This window comes from Electrona antarctica, assembly GCF_951216825.1.
Source record: "Electrona antarctica genome assembly, chromosome: 13".
Classification (NCBI taxonomy): Eukaryota; Metazoa; Chordata; class Actinopteri; order Myctophiformes; family Myctophidae; genus Electrona; species Electrona antarctica.
This window is the reverse complement of record NC_136794.1, coordinates 10,655,817-10,669,085: the sequence shown is the minus strand read 5'-3', so window position 1 is coordinate 10,669,085 and position 13,269 is coordinate 10,655,817. Positions and strand designations below refer to the sequence as shown.

At 43.3% G+C, this 13,269-nt stretch overlaps 1 protein-coding gene across 5 annotated transcripts in view; it reads left to right on the top strand.

Annotated features, from left to right (window-relative positions):
• Window positions 1-13,269, top strand: part of nalcn (sodium leak channel, non-selective) — a 127,520-nt gene that overhangs the window by 27,910 nt on the left and 86,341 nt on the right. For all 5 annotated transcript variants that reach the window (XM_079517969.1, XM_079517972.1, XM_079517971.1 and 2 more), the window contains one exon: window positions 3,562-3,648. In XM_079517969.1, the coding sequence (XP_079374095.1) occupies window positions 3,562-3,648 (87 nt within the window). The remainder of the gene's footprint in view (window positions 1-3,561; window positions 3,649-13,269) is intronic.

Sequence of the window (13,269 nt, the reverse complement as noted above, 5' to 3'; positions counted from 1 at the left end):
TTTGTTGTTCATTTGATTGCCATAAAAGGACCATTTTGCCCATTTTGAACCCAAAACCTGTTTTTAGGACATACGATGATGATGATGTGCCCTTGTTGCTGAGTGCTAAACAGAGAGGGATTGGGTCTCATAGTCTTTGGTAAGGGTTAAGGTTAAGATGTGTACCAAATATAGGTTCTGATGCAGCCTGACATTGAGTCCCGGGCAGTGTTGGGTGTAACGGCGTTATAAATAACGGCGTTGTATAACGGGAATACCTTTTTGGGTAACTGAGTAACCTAACAAGTTAGTTTTGCAATTTAGTTGTTAGTTACTTAGTTACGTTTCCAAAAAAGTAATCCCGTTACTATAATGTGTCCTTCGTTTTGTTGGCAAGATTAAAAGATGAATAAAGCCCAGACTCCCCCGAGTCTTCCTCCTTCCTTCTGTGTGATTTTGCTCCCAGAGCGTCCATACGCTGTGCATCCTGGAGGGGTGTGTGGTGTGGCTGTGTGCCTGTGCGCATGTGCAGCAAAGCAGCGTGCCGCAGCTGCAGCCGCTTTTCCAGCTGACTCATTCATGATTCAAGCAAAATGGCCACGAACGTGAGACCAGATAGAATATTGAATAACTTCCCCATGTTCAAGAAGATCTTTCTTCGACTCAATAACCCAACACCACCCAGTGGCTCCGTGGAGAGGCTTTTCAGCCTCAGGAGTCTTGTTCTCACCCCCAAGAGGAACAGACTATCCCACACACGCTTTGAAAAACTTGTTCTCCTCCATTACAATTTACAATCACCACTTTGGATAAATTGGATTAAACTAGTAACTGTTGCTACGTGTTGGTTAGTGTGTAAGCCTGTAGGCAACTTTGAGCACGTTTTGAGAAGCATATACACTTTAATAGTTTGTAGTTGTGTGTTTTGAAAACTATATGCACCTCCTTATGTATGCTGTTGTTTCCTAGCTGTGCATTTTATTTATAGGCACGTTGAGAAGTCACTTTGATTTATTTTTATTTTGCTGAGAGGCTTACGTGTTTTATTTGTTGTAGCCTATATGGCCTGATCTTGAGGGGTGCGCAAGTCATGCTTGTGGTTGGCATGGATTCAAGTTCTCAGTCGCCACGACTGATTTCAGGCATTTGGATTCCATATACAGCAAAAATAGCCGATCTACAAGCTCTCAATGTGTCACATTGAGCATGTAGATTTTTGGTTATTTGTTTTTTAACACTTTTGCCAGGGATTTTTTCATAATCAAGGTGCTAGAGTGCCAAGCAGATGAGGCAGATTTTACTCTGAAAAGCCCTGCCTTCCATTACCCCCCAAAAGCGGGAGGCATAATCTCCCATTACTACCTCGCGCTGTCACATCTAAAGTCTCTCTAGAAGTGTTTATATTCCGAGATGCTAGGTTAAGTCAGAAATGAAGACCGAACATTATATTGCCATTTTGATCAAAACCATGGAGAGTGCCGAAGATTTAGAGCAAAGAGACATTTTAGTCGGGCCGTAAACAAGGAAGTGAACGCCGTCAGTGTGCATTCACAAAACAGGTCTAGGATCGCTGAAGAAGGAAAGGCCAAATAATAATAATAATAATTACAGCGACTACACATCTTTTCACGTCATTAGCATAATTAGTGTTAAGATTAGAGCATTTGAAGTAGTCATACTTGCAGAAGCATTCCATAATTGTCTCAGATATTTCATAAAAGCAAATGTTAAAGCCTCAATCTGTGATTTTTTTTTCCACCTGGCTGGCTGATGTAGATCAGCAGGAATAATATTATTTAAACATCATAGTTTTAATAATATTACATTATTTCATATATATATATATTTTGTGTCAATTGTTTAGGAATCTGCTAGTGTGGGGGGCTCCTTTTCATAATGTTTCACAAATAGTACATTCGGACACAACAAACATTTTCAGTCGTGAGATTGTATTTTTGCATACTCCTCCTTTTTCCCCCTTAAAATATCACTTTCTCTCTACAAATAGTGGTAACTGAGTTACTGCAACTTCTTCCAGTGGTGAAATTCGCCTTTAAGATACATCAATTTTAGTCCTTTTATATAACCAGCACTCTCAGCTTTTTGTTTCCTTCTTTTCAAATCCATAGTTTTTTGATGATGTGGTTTTCCATCTAATTATACTGTTCAATAATTTGTCCATAGATTCATAATGCTGTATGATCAATTTCCTCCACCCTCAGTGTGTCTTGTAACTACAGTCCTTCGTGGCTGTTGAGACTTGAGAGTCGCCTGCAGAAATAATCACGGTTTCCAATAATGAAGTCCTAGCCTGTCCTGGGATACAGGCCGATGCCACAAGCATGAAGACAACATTACGACCTTGAAAACAATTAGCATTTTCTGTTGCGATTAAAATTAAATTATAATCACGTCGTCATGCCCCAATCTTTATCTTGGAGGGGTGAAAAGTAATTAGCTGCTGCGCAACACTTAACTGTCAGTCACGAAGGCGGAAACAATATACTGTACTTCGTTTCCCTGGTTGCTTGTGGAGGATTAAGGCTGACAGGACATGATCCTGGAAGACAAACGAAGCCCATACCATACTGTCCTCGGCTCTGCTCTATTGTTTCTGGATAGACAGACTACAGACTTGGCAAAGATTCGTTTAGCAGATTAGCTTTAAAAACTTAACTGTAGAGATAGTTGGACACATGGGCTCCGAGTAGGCCGGTACCGGTTAGTGATTTGAAATTCCCCAATGCTACATTTAAAATATATTTGTGTTATATTTATTTTCAATAATGTGACCTTCTCTCCCCAAAAAACACCCTAACCCTCTACCTAGCCTCGCGTAGCGATACTAATATCACTACGTGGATATTAGTCTCGTCCCTCTCAGTGTTTGTTTTTTTCCCTGCAATGTCCGGCCCTATATTTGCATACTGGGCCCTGGTTGATTATAGCCTGGTTCCAGACGAATCTGGTTGGCTCGTCACCATTTTGGCCGTGAAGCCCTCCCACAATTGAGAGGGGCCAGATCTTAATCTGCCTGGGGCCAGATCTTAATCTGCCTGGGGCGATGAGGGCAGATGAAGGCTGGCTATACGCAAAGTTACCCTCTACCCCTATCTTCTCAACCTTTTGTGTTGATGTCTTTTTGTGTCCTGTATTTTGTCTTTCATAATGCTGGCATTTTGGCAAGGTCTTGCTCGTAATACTGATCATTGACCTCAAGTGACTACCTGGTAAAATATATGTAGGCTATAATAAAAAGAGACAAGTTGCAGTAATCGTACATCAAAAGTAAACCAATTTCTTTGGTTCACTAAATAGAGAAAAATATAGGAAACCACTGCAAGAAAACTGAAGTCACTGCTTGGTCAAGCAATTTACAGTACTGATGTAGTGCTGGTGAATGTGTGTGTACTTGAGTTGAGTGTCTGGCTTTGTGTGACTGGCGTGTGATTGCCTTGGCTTTATTTCTTTAGCCACAGATGTGTCATGAAGATGCAGCCGGAGGGAGTGTTTGTGCTTGAGTTAAGTCTGTTGCTTGTTTTGTTTGTGTGCTGCCCCTCACGCTGTGTGTCTGTGTCACAGATGTTCCATGAAGACGCTGCTGGAGGATGGCAGCTTGTAGCAGTGGACGTCAACAAGCCACATGGCCGTGCACCCGCATGCCTCCAGGTATGTACACCAGAAATAATTTGCTGTGGCTGTACAGCATTGCATACTGTGTACACGTATACACACACCAGATAATGTACAAACATGTGATATGGAAAGTGAACGTCGTTATGGGTGCGTTTTGTAAATCCACTGTGGAAACACAGCGCTGTCATCAGACCATGGCAGAGCACAGCATTATTATTTTTGCAATTTACCAAAGGCAATTGGTTAGTGTCAAGACCAAAAACAGAAACCTTATTGCCATGATAAAAAATTATGTTTCAACCATTTGAGACAATTTTCTAGACGGCAACGTGGAAGAATATAAATATCAATGTTACTTTCGAATAACATGTAATAATAAGATTGTGTTTAATGTGTTGAAGGTGATAGTTTTGTATCTCAGAATGACTTACAGTAAATGGACATTTATGATGATGCACACTTTGTGTGCGTTCAATCAGCTATGATTCTCGGACAGACGTGCTCTCTTCCCAGAATCTGGTGTGCATTCTGAAGCACTTCCACAGTGCAGTTTGCCTATTTAACGACAAGGAAGTACACAGAGTGCACTGATTCCCTCACTGTGATTTTGATTTTGTGACTGTATAAATTAATTTGCAATATTCCACAAGAATGACATAGGCCTATTGTGTCAGGGTGTCAAATAATTAATAACTACCACTCTGTAGATCAAAGAGAGGCTTTTCTGGATTAATAGAAATCAAAAAAGTCGGCCTCATGGTGGCGCTACAACAGCCAACTTTACGTTTTGGCCTATAACTCTTGAACAGTAGGTCGTAAAATCTAAATTGGATTCCCTGGCTCATGTCGCATCTCCCCATATAGGCTACGCCCATTTGCGTCAGGATAGATTTTCTGCCGTTTTGAATTTTCTTCAAAACACACTTTTTGCTCCTCCTCCTACAGAGTTTGTCAGAATTTTGATAGTGCGTATCGTTCGGCCGTAATTGGCTTCCAAAGTTAGTAGGAGGGGCCTATTTAAAAAAAGAGGGAAAAAAATCATGAGCCAAATGTCCAATACAACCCAAATTTGAATCACATGTCGTGGGTGATGGCATCAACACAGAGCCAAAAGCAATTCTATTTTCATCCATAGGGGGCGCCACGAATGCAAAAGATTTAACCTTTACCCCTCCCAATTACTTACAAATGATCACAGGGGTGACTTGACATTGTAATTGGCTAGCTAAATTAGTGGGAGCGACCTATATTGGCGATTGCAGCAACCACACTTTGCACTTTTTCCAGAATTCTTTCTTTCTTTTCAAAATCTTTTTATTCAGGTTTTTGTAACGGTAGCCCAGGGGCAAGTATTAAACAGATATAAAAATAAAACTCAATCCCCTATCCTACCCTCCCCCCACCCACAATCCCAAGGATAGTCGGAAAAACAGTCTAGAGGAAATAAGAAATAAATATATCTATAATATACACATATAAGAATTGCACCTTTCTAGTTACTGGATATGCATTTGTGTCACAGTGACAGGTTATTTAATATGGGATTTTGACAGCTGCAACCCCCTTTTCTTAACGGAACGTTATTTCGGCGCTGAATCTTTTACCGGCGTACTTTCACCCCTGCTTGAACCCCTTATAAAGAAACGATGCAAAAAGAAGAAAGGATGAAGAAACACATGAGAGAGACGGAGGATGGGGAGGGGATAACCAGAGGGATAAACACAGCTGACTTTCCTGTCAGGGCTGACTACCTTGTGCTAACCTTACTGCTATAGCATCTCCTTCATTTGACTACTGCCAGAATAGCTCGTATTACCATCGTCTCTCTCCACCAGTGATAGTGCACTTATTGGGTTAACCCATCAGATTCTAAAAATGTCTTCTACATCCTGACAGTTTTCTGAAAAAGCTATGTTTCTATGTCAGTGGTTCTTCGATTTTTCAAAAATAGCAGACCTACAAGCTCGTAGCGCGCCACCGAGTGGCGCGCTACGAGCTTGTAGGTCTGAGCTTGTAGATCTGCTATTTTTAAATAGCTAAAGCATAACATAATGCTAACACCAAAAGGGGTTTCCGCTCAAAATGGGTTAATGGAGGGAGATGAGAAAGGGCTTCGGGGGGAAAGACACTTGCAGGGCGAACTGGCCGCCTGCGAGACCATGGATGGAATTTTAGTGGGTCAGCGCGTATCGGGAACGACTCGCATCACCCTCACTCCGAGGCACCCAGCCCTGCATGGCAAACAGCCTCCGGCAAGTGTGACCATTGAGAGGATGAAAACTATGACGGAAGAAAAACAAATACATTTAAAGAAATTAAAGCAAGAAAGAAACTTTATCCAAAGAGTATGAGCATGACATCATATGCAGGTTTCACAAAAAGATAAGAAAATACAACTCTTTGTTTTTATATTTTCTCCCACAACTCCCTTCACAATCCTCCCCATCCACCCCCCATCTTTCCCCCACGAGGCCAGACATACAAACAACATATATACAGGTATAAAACAATAGATTGAGTACATAACTAAGATACGAAGAAAGGGATCACAAGGTTATGTTCTTAAAAGGGGGGTATATTTTTTTAAACATATGTTTATTGAATTTTCATAGTACATAGTAACATAGTAATTTCAAAAGCATTATTGACATATATTCCCCCCCCCCACATCCCATGGCAGCAAATACAAAACAAAATCTTCAAAGAAATAATACAGAACAAATAAAAAATAAAAAAACAATAAAATAAAAAGAAACACATTACATACAGTTAAACAAACAAATGCACAATGTCCATCACAGTTCCCTACCCCCACACCAGAGCTGACTACTCCAATTAACCACTATACATCCAAAGCCTCTTCAATATCACCTCGCTTAATGAAGTCCAAGAACTTCTCCCATATCTTATAGAATACAGCAGGTTTCTTCCTAATTACGTACGTTAGTTTCTCATGTGCCAAACTGGTCGTTAAATTCCTCAGCCAAAAGCCGATCGTAGGGGCATTGACATTCTTCCAACATAGCGCAATTGAGCGTCTGGCCTGTAACAGGCAAAGGTCAGTCATTATTTTTTCTTTACTATTTAGTGTACAATTTAATGGATAACTGGACCTGATGTAATCTGAGATACATAATGGACCACAGACCTCCAGAATGTTTTAATCTCCTCACATTCCCATAAGCAATGGAATAGTGTACCTTTATGTTCCCTACATTTATAACATAAATCAGGAATGTTTGGATTTAATGTATTTACTTTCTCCGGGTTTATATAAGTTCTCATTATCCAATTATACTGAATTAGTCTTAATGTAGTATTGATAGTTTGTGTTTGTGCCTTGGAACATATTAAACCCCAATCAATTTCTGAGATGTCCACTTGTATCCATTAATTAAAAAAATACGTAGACATAAAGCTTGTAAGAGCTTAATTGGCTCATTTCTTGACCCTCATGTGTAATGATTTCTGATATATTAGGCTATACATCTTGCACCAAGTAGAGATCTGCACCACCAGAGCGCACCAGCACCATGTGTCTTCAGTCAGATGAAAGTGATTTTAATCTGCTTATCATGATATTAAAGGATCCTCGATTCATGAATTTGATTTTTTCAAGTTTTAGAAAGGACATAACGTCAATCAACCATGATTTAGCCGAGGGAGGGGACTCTGCCTTCCACTGTAAAAGTATCCTCCTGCGGGCGATTCATGAGGCGAAGGCAATAACATTAAGTTGTTTTTTGGGTAAAACCAATTTGGGGGCGAAAGAAACTAGTCTTGGGCGTGATCTAATTTTTCATTCCTTCATACCTTGCTGACATTTCACTGCAGTATATGATGGCATTTGTATTAAGGAGGTTTGAAAATCCTGGTAAATGGAGATGAGTTGTAACATCCCATAGCTGGTGGTGACGGAGGTGTTGCATAGCAACCAGATCAATGTTAATAGCTGCTATTGCTGGGGCTCAACCACTATATACACAGAGTATACATGGGGGTACGAATATATAACGTCCCATACCTGGGGGGGTACGAATATATATGTACTTCGCAGTAAAATAATTAAAAACCAAACAACAACATCTAAAAGCTTAACTGCTGGTGATAGAAGTCATTGTAGCATGCATGACATTGTTGCTGCTGAATGTTTAGTAGTATGTAATATGTAGTTAGTTCTTCTGTAGTTAGCCTTAGACAAGTCTTGCTGAATTTAAATACTACAGTAGAATAATGAATAGATATGGAATAAGCTCCCTTCTTCCATAGATTCAGCATACCTTGCCACATGCAGGAGCCAATGACACTTGTTGCCGCGGCAGATGCCAATTAGTTGAACAGAACAGAGATGATGTGTGGGTGGTGGTGACAGTGGAATATAATTACATGGCTAATAAACTCCTTTGTAGTTGTAAGAAGTCATCGCAAGATACAGTTGACTCCATATCTAGGAGCACGGGTGTTTTTGACAGTATTGAAAAGCATACGTTGATACTGCACAAGCCAAGACATTGGTGTACATGCTGTGCCTATATACACTAGTACAAGGTCATGTCGACTGCGGCTCCATAATGATGATTTAATCTTATTTTTTTCATACGCATACATTCATTATGTTGATGCTATTGATGAAAAGATTTTTCATATCTCATCCATCTTGTATTCATTTCTTCCTACCTTGGCAGACCAAATGACCCCCCCCCCCCCTCTTAAAAAGGCTCAAAGCGCTGTAATTGATTTTGTGACACGGTCTGGAGACAGAAACACAATCAGTCGATTATATGAGGGATATCTTCATTTCACATAAACAATTCCACTGCCAGAGTCACTATTCCTATAGCCTTGGAAGCACACCGGAAACTCACTTTGCACATTGCCAAAGCCTATCATCTCTCTCTCTCTCAATAATAATTTCACCTTATTTGTCAATGGACACTTGGGCAGTCACATTGGTGTCTGTCCTAATTTACGACATTATGTGTCAAATAGAGAGACCACCTCCATCCACTGCAGCTGTGATAGTTAGATGTTGTATGATACTCTAACATAGTGGATAAAATCTTATTCTCTAAAAATAAAAGTATAATGAAAGCATAATAAAAGCCCAAAATGGGGACCCCAGCTTGACGGTGGTTAACTCCCAATGCCTCGTAGAGCACACTTCAAACGTACAGTACAAGTAACCCTCTTTAAATTGAGGCCAGCCTATTACACGTTACTCCAAGCAAATCGGTGTCTACCGCTTGCCTGAGCCCATGTCAATGCAGCATTAACCAAAGAATATCACTTACACTAGCATTCGGCCCTATTTCAGTCTTTGTCGTAAAACGGTGTTTCAGAAAAATACAGAAAATAGTACAAGCTCACAACGCATTGCGACACACTGAGCTTGTAAATCAGCTTTTTTCACTAATCTTTTATTTTTAATTTTTATAATCAATTAAATTGATTAGTTGGATTAACTGTTTCATCCCTACAAGACAGTAAGCTATACTATGCCTGCCAAGTAGGCAGTTGGAGAGACAGACAAGCAGACAGTGGATATCCAGCATGTGGGGCTGGGCCATCTGCCTGTGAGACAGAGACAGACAAGCAGACAGTGGATATCCAGCATGTGGGGCTGGGCCATCTGCCTGTGGATATCCAGTGGATATCCAGCATGTGGGGCTGGGCCATCTGCCTGTGGGGCTGGGCCATGTGGGGCCATGTGGGGCTGGGCCATCTGCCTGTGGGGCTGGGCCATGTGGGGCCATGTGGGGCTGGGCCATCTGCCTGTGGCCCAGACAGTGGATATCCAGCATGTGGGGCTGGGCCATCTGCCTGTGGGGCTGGGCCATGTGGGGCTGGGCCATCTGCCTGTGGCCCAGACAGTGGATATCCAGCATGTGGGGCTGGGCCATCTGCCTGTGGGGCTGGGCCATGTGGGGCTGGGCCATCTGCCTGTGGGGCTGGGCCTGTGGGGCCATGTGGGGCTGGGCCATCTGCCTGTGGCCCAGACAGTGGATATCCAGCATGTGGGGCTGGGCCATCTGCCTGTGGGGCTGGGCCATGTGGGGCTGGGCCATCTGCCTGTGGCCCAGACAGTGGATATCCAGCATGTGGGGCTGGGCCATCTGCCTGTGGGGCTGGGCCATGTGGGGCTGGGCCATCTGCCTGTGGGGCTGGGCCTGTGGGGCCATGTGGGGCTGGGCCATCTGCCTGTGGGGCTGGGCCTGTGGGGCCATGTGGGGCTGGGCCATCTGCCTGTGGGGCTGGGCCTGTGGGGCCATGTGGGGCTGGGCCATCTGCCTGTGGGGCTGGGCCTGTGGGGCCATGTGGGGCTGGGCCATCTGCCTGTGGGGCTGGGCCTGTGGGGCCATGTGGGGCTGGGCCATCTGCCTGTGGGGCTGGGCCTGTGGGGCCATGTGGGGCTGGGCCATCTGCCTGTGGGGCTGGGCCTGTGGGGCCATGTGGGGCTGGGCCATCTGCCTGTGGGGCTGGGCCTGTGGGGCCATGTGGGGCTGGGCCATCTGCCTGTGGGGCTGGGCCTGTGGGGCCATGTGGGGCTGGGCCATCTGCCTGTGCGCGGGAAGTGAAGTGTGACGGTTCTGTTCTGCACTGCCAGACACCAGAGTAATTGGCCATCAGATGATTAAAATGTTTCAGGGCGAGCAGGTGGGCACTACCTACAGACAGACAATCCTGTGTTTCACCCCAACCCGTCTTTATAGCTGCACCACTGTCTTTCCTGCTGTAGCCTTCCTGTTTTGTATGTGAACGTGTCTGTCTGTCTGTCTGTCTGTCTGTCTGTCTGTCTGTCTGTCTGTCTGTCGACCAATCTGCATTAGTGCATGTGTCAAGTCGCGGTGTGTCTGCCTGCAGGCTTTCTGCCTGTGGGTTCTGTCTGTGTCCAGCAAACTGCAGCACGTGGAGAGATATAACACATATTAGATGAACCACCTGCTCTTCTTGAAGACAGAGGGAAATGCAGTCTCCCATCCTGAGGTGCTAGGAACTAAAATAGCCTTCATAACAGGCAGTCCTCTACTCTACACTCCTAATCAGCCCAATTGCTTTTCATTACAGAATCTCACACCATGGGCTACAGTGGCACATTTGAACATTCACCCTTTTTATTATTAAATTGTTTTTATTGGTTTTTCTACACGACAGACAGACAGACAGACAGACAGACACCACTAGACTACACATAAGCATACACTACATTAAGAACACCTTGAAAAAAAAAAGACTGAAATACAGGCACACAAAGTAAAATAAAAGTATAAAGGTAATAAGGTCATATCATATTGCATTACATTACATTGCTCTCAAACAGATTGTCACTTGCTATACAGGAATAATTCAACTATTAGACAACCGTCCTACACCTGAACATCCTCAGCCGGGAATTTTTGTTTAAAATAGTCCAATGGCTGCCAAACCTTATAGAATTTATGGGCGGAGCCCCTGGTGGAATTTTGTATTGTATTGTATTTATTTATTCAGCACAGTATAAAAAAACATATAAATATAAGAAGGGTAAAGTGCTAGGCTGAGGCAAAAAAGCCCAAGGGGCTTATACGAGGCCTCTACCTATGTAAATCACAATGAAACATTGTACAAGAGATATAGAATATCCAGAAGACATCATTGCAGTATATAAAACAAGAACAAAACAAAACAAAAAAACAACAAGAACATGAAAGGAATATTGAGCTTCTCAAGTTTTAGGTGTGCCATCACATCTCCGACCCAGCGTCGATGTGATGGGGGAATAGCTGATTTCCAATTGAACAGAATAAGGCGTCGGGCCAATAGGGAGGAGAAGGCTATAGCATCGGATTGGACGACCGATGCCGTCATTTCACCAGGGACCACCCCAAACACAGCAATGAAGCGGTTAGGACTGATCTCTTTGTCACAGATGTAAGAGAAGGTCTCAAAAACAGAAAGCCAGAATTGTGATAATGATGGGCACGACCAGAACATAATGACAGAGAGTGGCTGGAGCCTGGTGGCATCAAATCGGATCTACATCTGGATACATCTCAGCAAGTCTGCTCTTGGAGAAGTGTAACCTATGAAGCACTTTGAACTGAAGTAGCCCATGACTGATGCAGACAGAAGAAGAATTAATTATTTTAATTGCCATTTGCCAAGCATCGTCCGGGATCTCAAGTCCCATATCGTTACACCATGACTCCCTAATACGTTCCAGAGATGGGGATGCCATCTCTTGAATATCGCTATATAACATGCTCACCATTCCCTTCTGATGTGGGTCTCCCTCCAGCCACTCGTCAAGCCACTTCTGCTCCAAGTAGAGGAAACGAAGCAACATATTTCTTAACAAAACCCTGTGCTTGTGAACATTCACCCTTTTTGACAGATACGGAATTAATGGGCCACATTTACCCCACTACAAATAATTCATGTATATTGTATGGTATGTACCAAGTACCAATGGCATTGTTCATCTATTTTTGTTTCATTTGTGTGCTCTGAATGTTCACACTGCACAGCCAAGAGTCATAAAGTACCTTTGCCGTTGCTACTGTAGTTTTCCCAGTGTTACTCTCCAGACAACAATATAGACCAATGGAGGTTAATGAGGCTTCCTGTTTCATCCCCTAAAGGCCCGGTCGACTAATTAGCCCCTGGTGTTCACCATACCATAATTACTTTACAGATTGGAACTCTCAAGCTGTGCTGAAGAAAAACCCTAAAGAAACACACTATATACGGCACTCGTACGGTTTACTCTTCTGGAGAAACAAATTCAAGGAAAGTCTTCAAACTGTTCCTCTTAAAACCTCCTAAACATTTACAAACATGGATTGACATTGCACAATGTGCCGTTGTTAAAATAAGCATCATATGCCAACCATGTGCCAAGCTTGTGTAGAAATGCACTCTTGTCGAGGTGCCAACTTGCGCCAATGTATGGCCTACTTGTGCGCGAGTCCTAGAGCTCTCTGTTGTCTGGGTACGACTGCTGCTCTGAGTCCTTATAGAGTCCCTATATAAACTTATATAGTATTTACAGAGGGAAATATGGGAAGTCGTTGTATAAGTGCAACCCACAAACATGTGGAGCACATGATTATTTTCGACCACATGTTTTTGGCTGAGCAGAGGATACCGTCCACCACCACCACCTCCACCTCCACCACCACCACCACCTCCACCACCACCCACCCCCCCTTAAGCAGTATAGCCTGTTAGATAAATACAGTGTGATGGATAACACAAAGCTATACCGGGGGGACGAGAGCTATGGGTCTTATATCCCGGGTGGGAACACCTTCATGACCCGACTCCCAATTCCAACCAGCGCTTATTGATTCTTTAGAACCACCTTTGGCCCCTTATCCGCCGCCACCCCAGCCACCTGACTGTCCCTAGGGACTAACCTAACCTGTACTCGCACACGCACGCACACACGCACGCACACACGCACGCACCCACACAGACACACAAGGTGTTTCAGGGTTAAGGTCAGTTTGCCTTTGAGCAGAAGGAGAAGTGAGTGCAGAGGAAAAGGAAACAAGAAAATGAGATGGCGAAAGTCACAGCAAGGTGAATATTAGCATAGACTGGGCTAATGAAAAGAGAAGGGCTGGAAACGGCGGCGACAAATGACGGCAACGCCACAGAGCGAGCAACATCAAA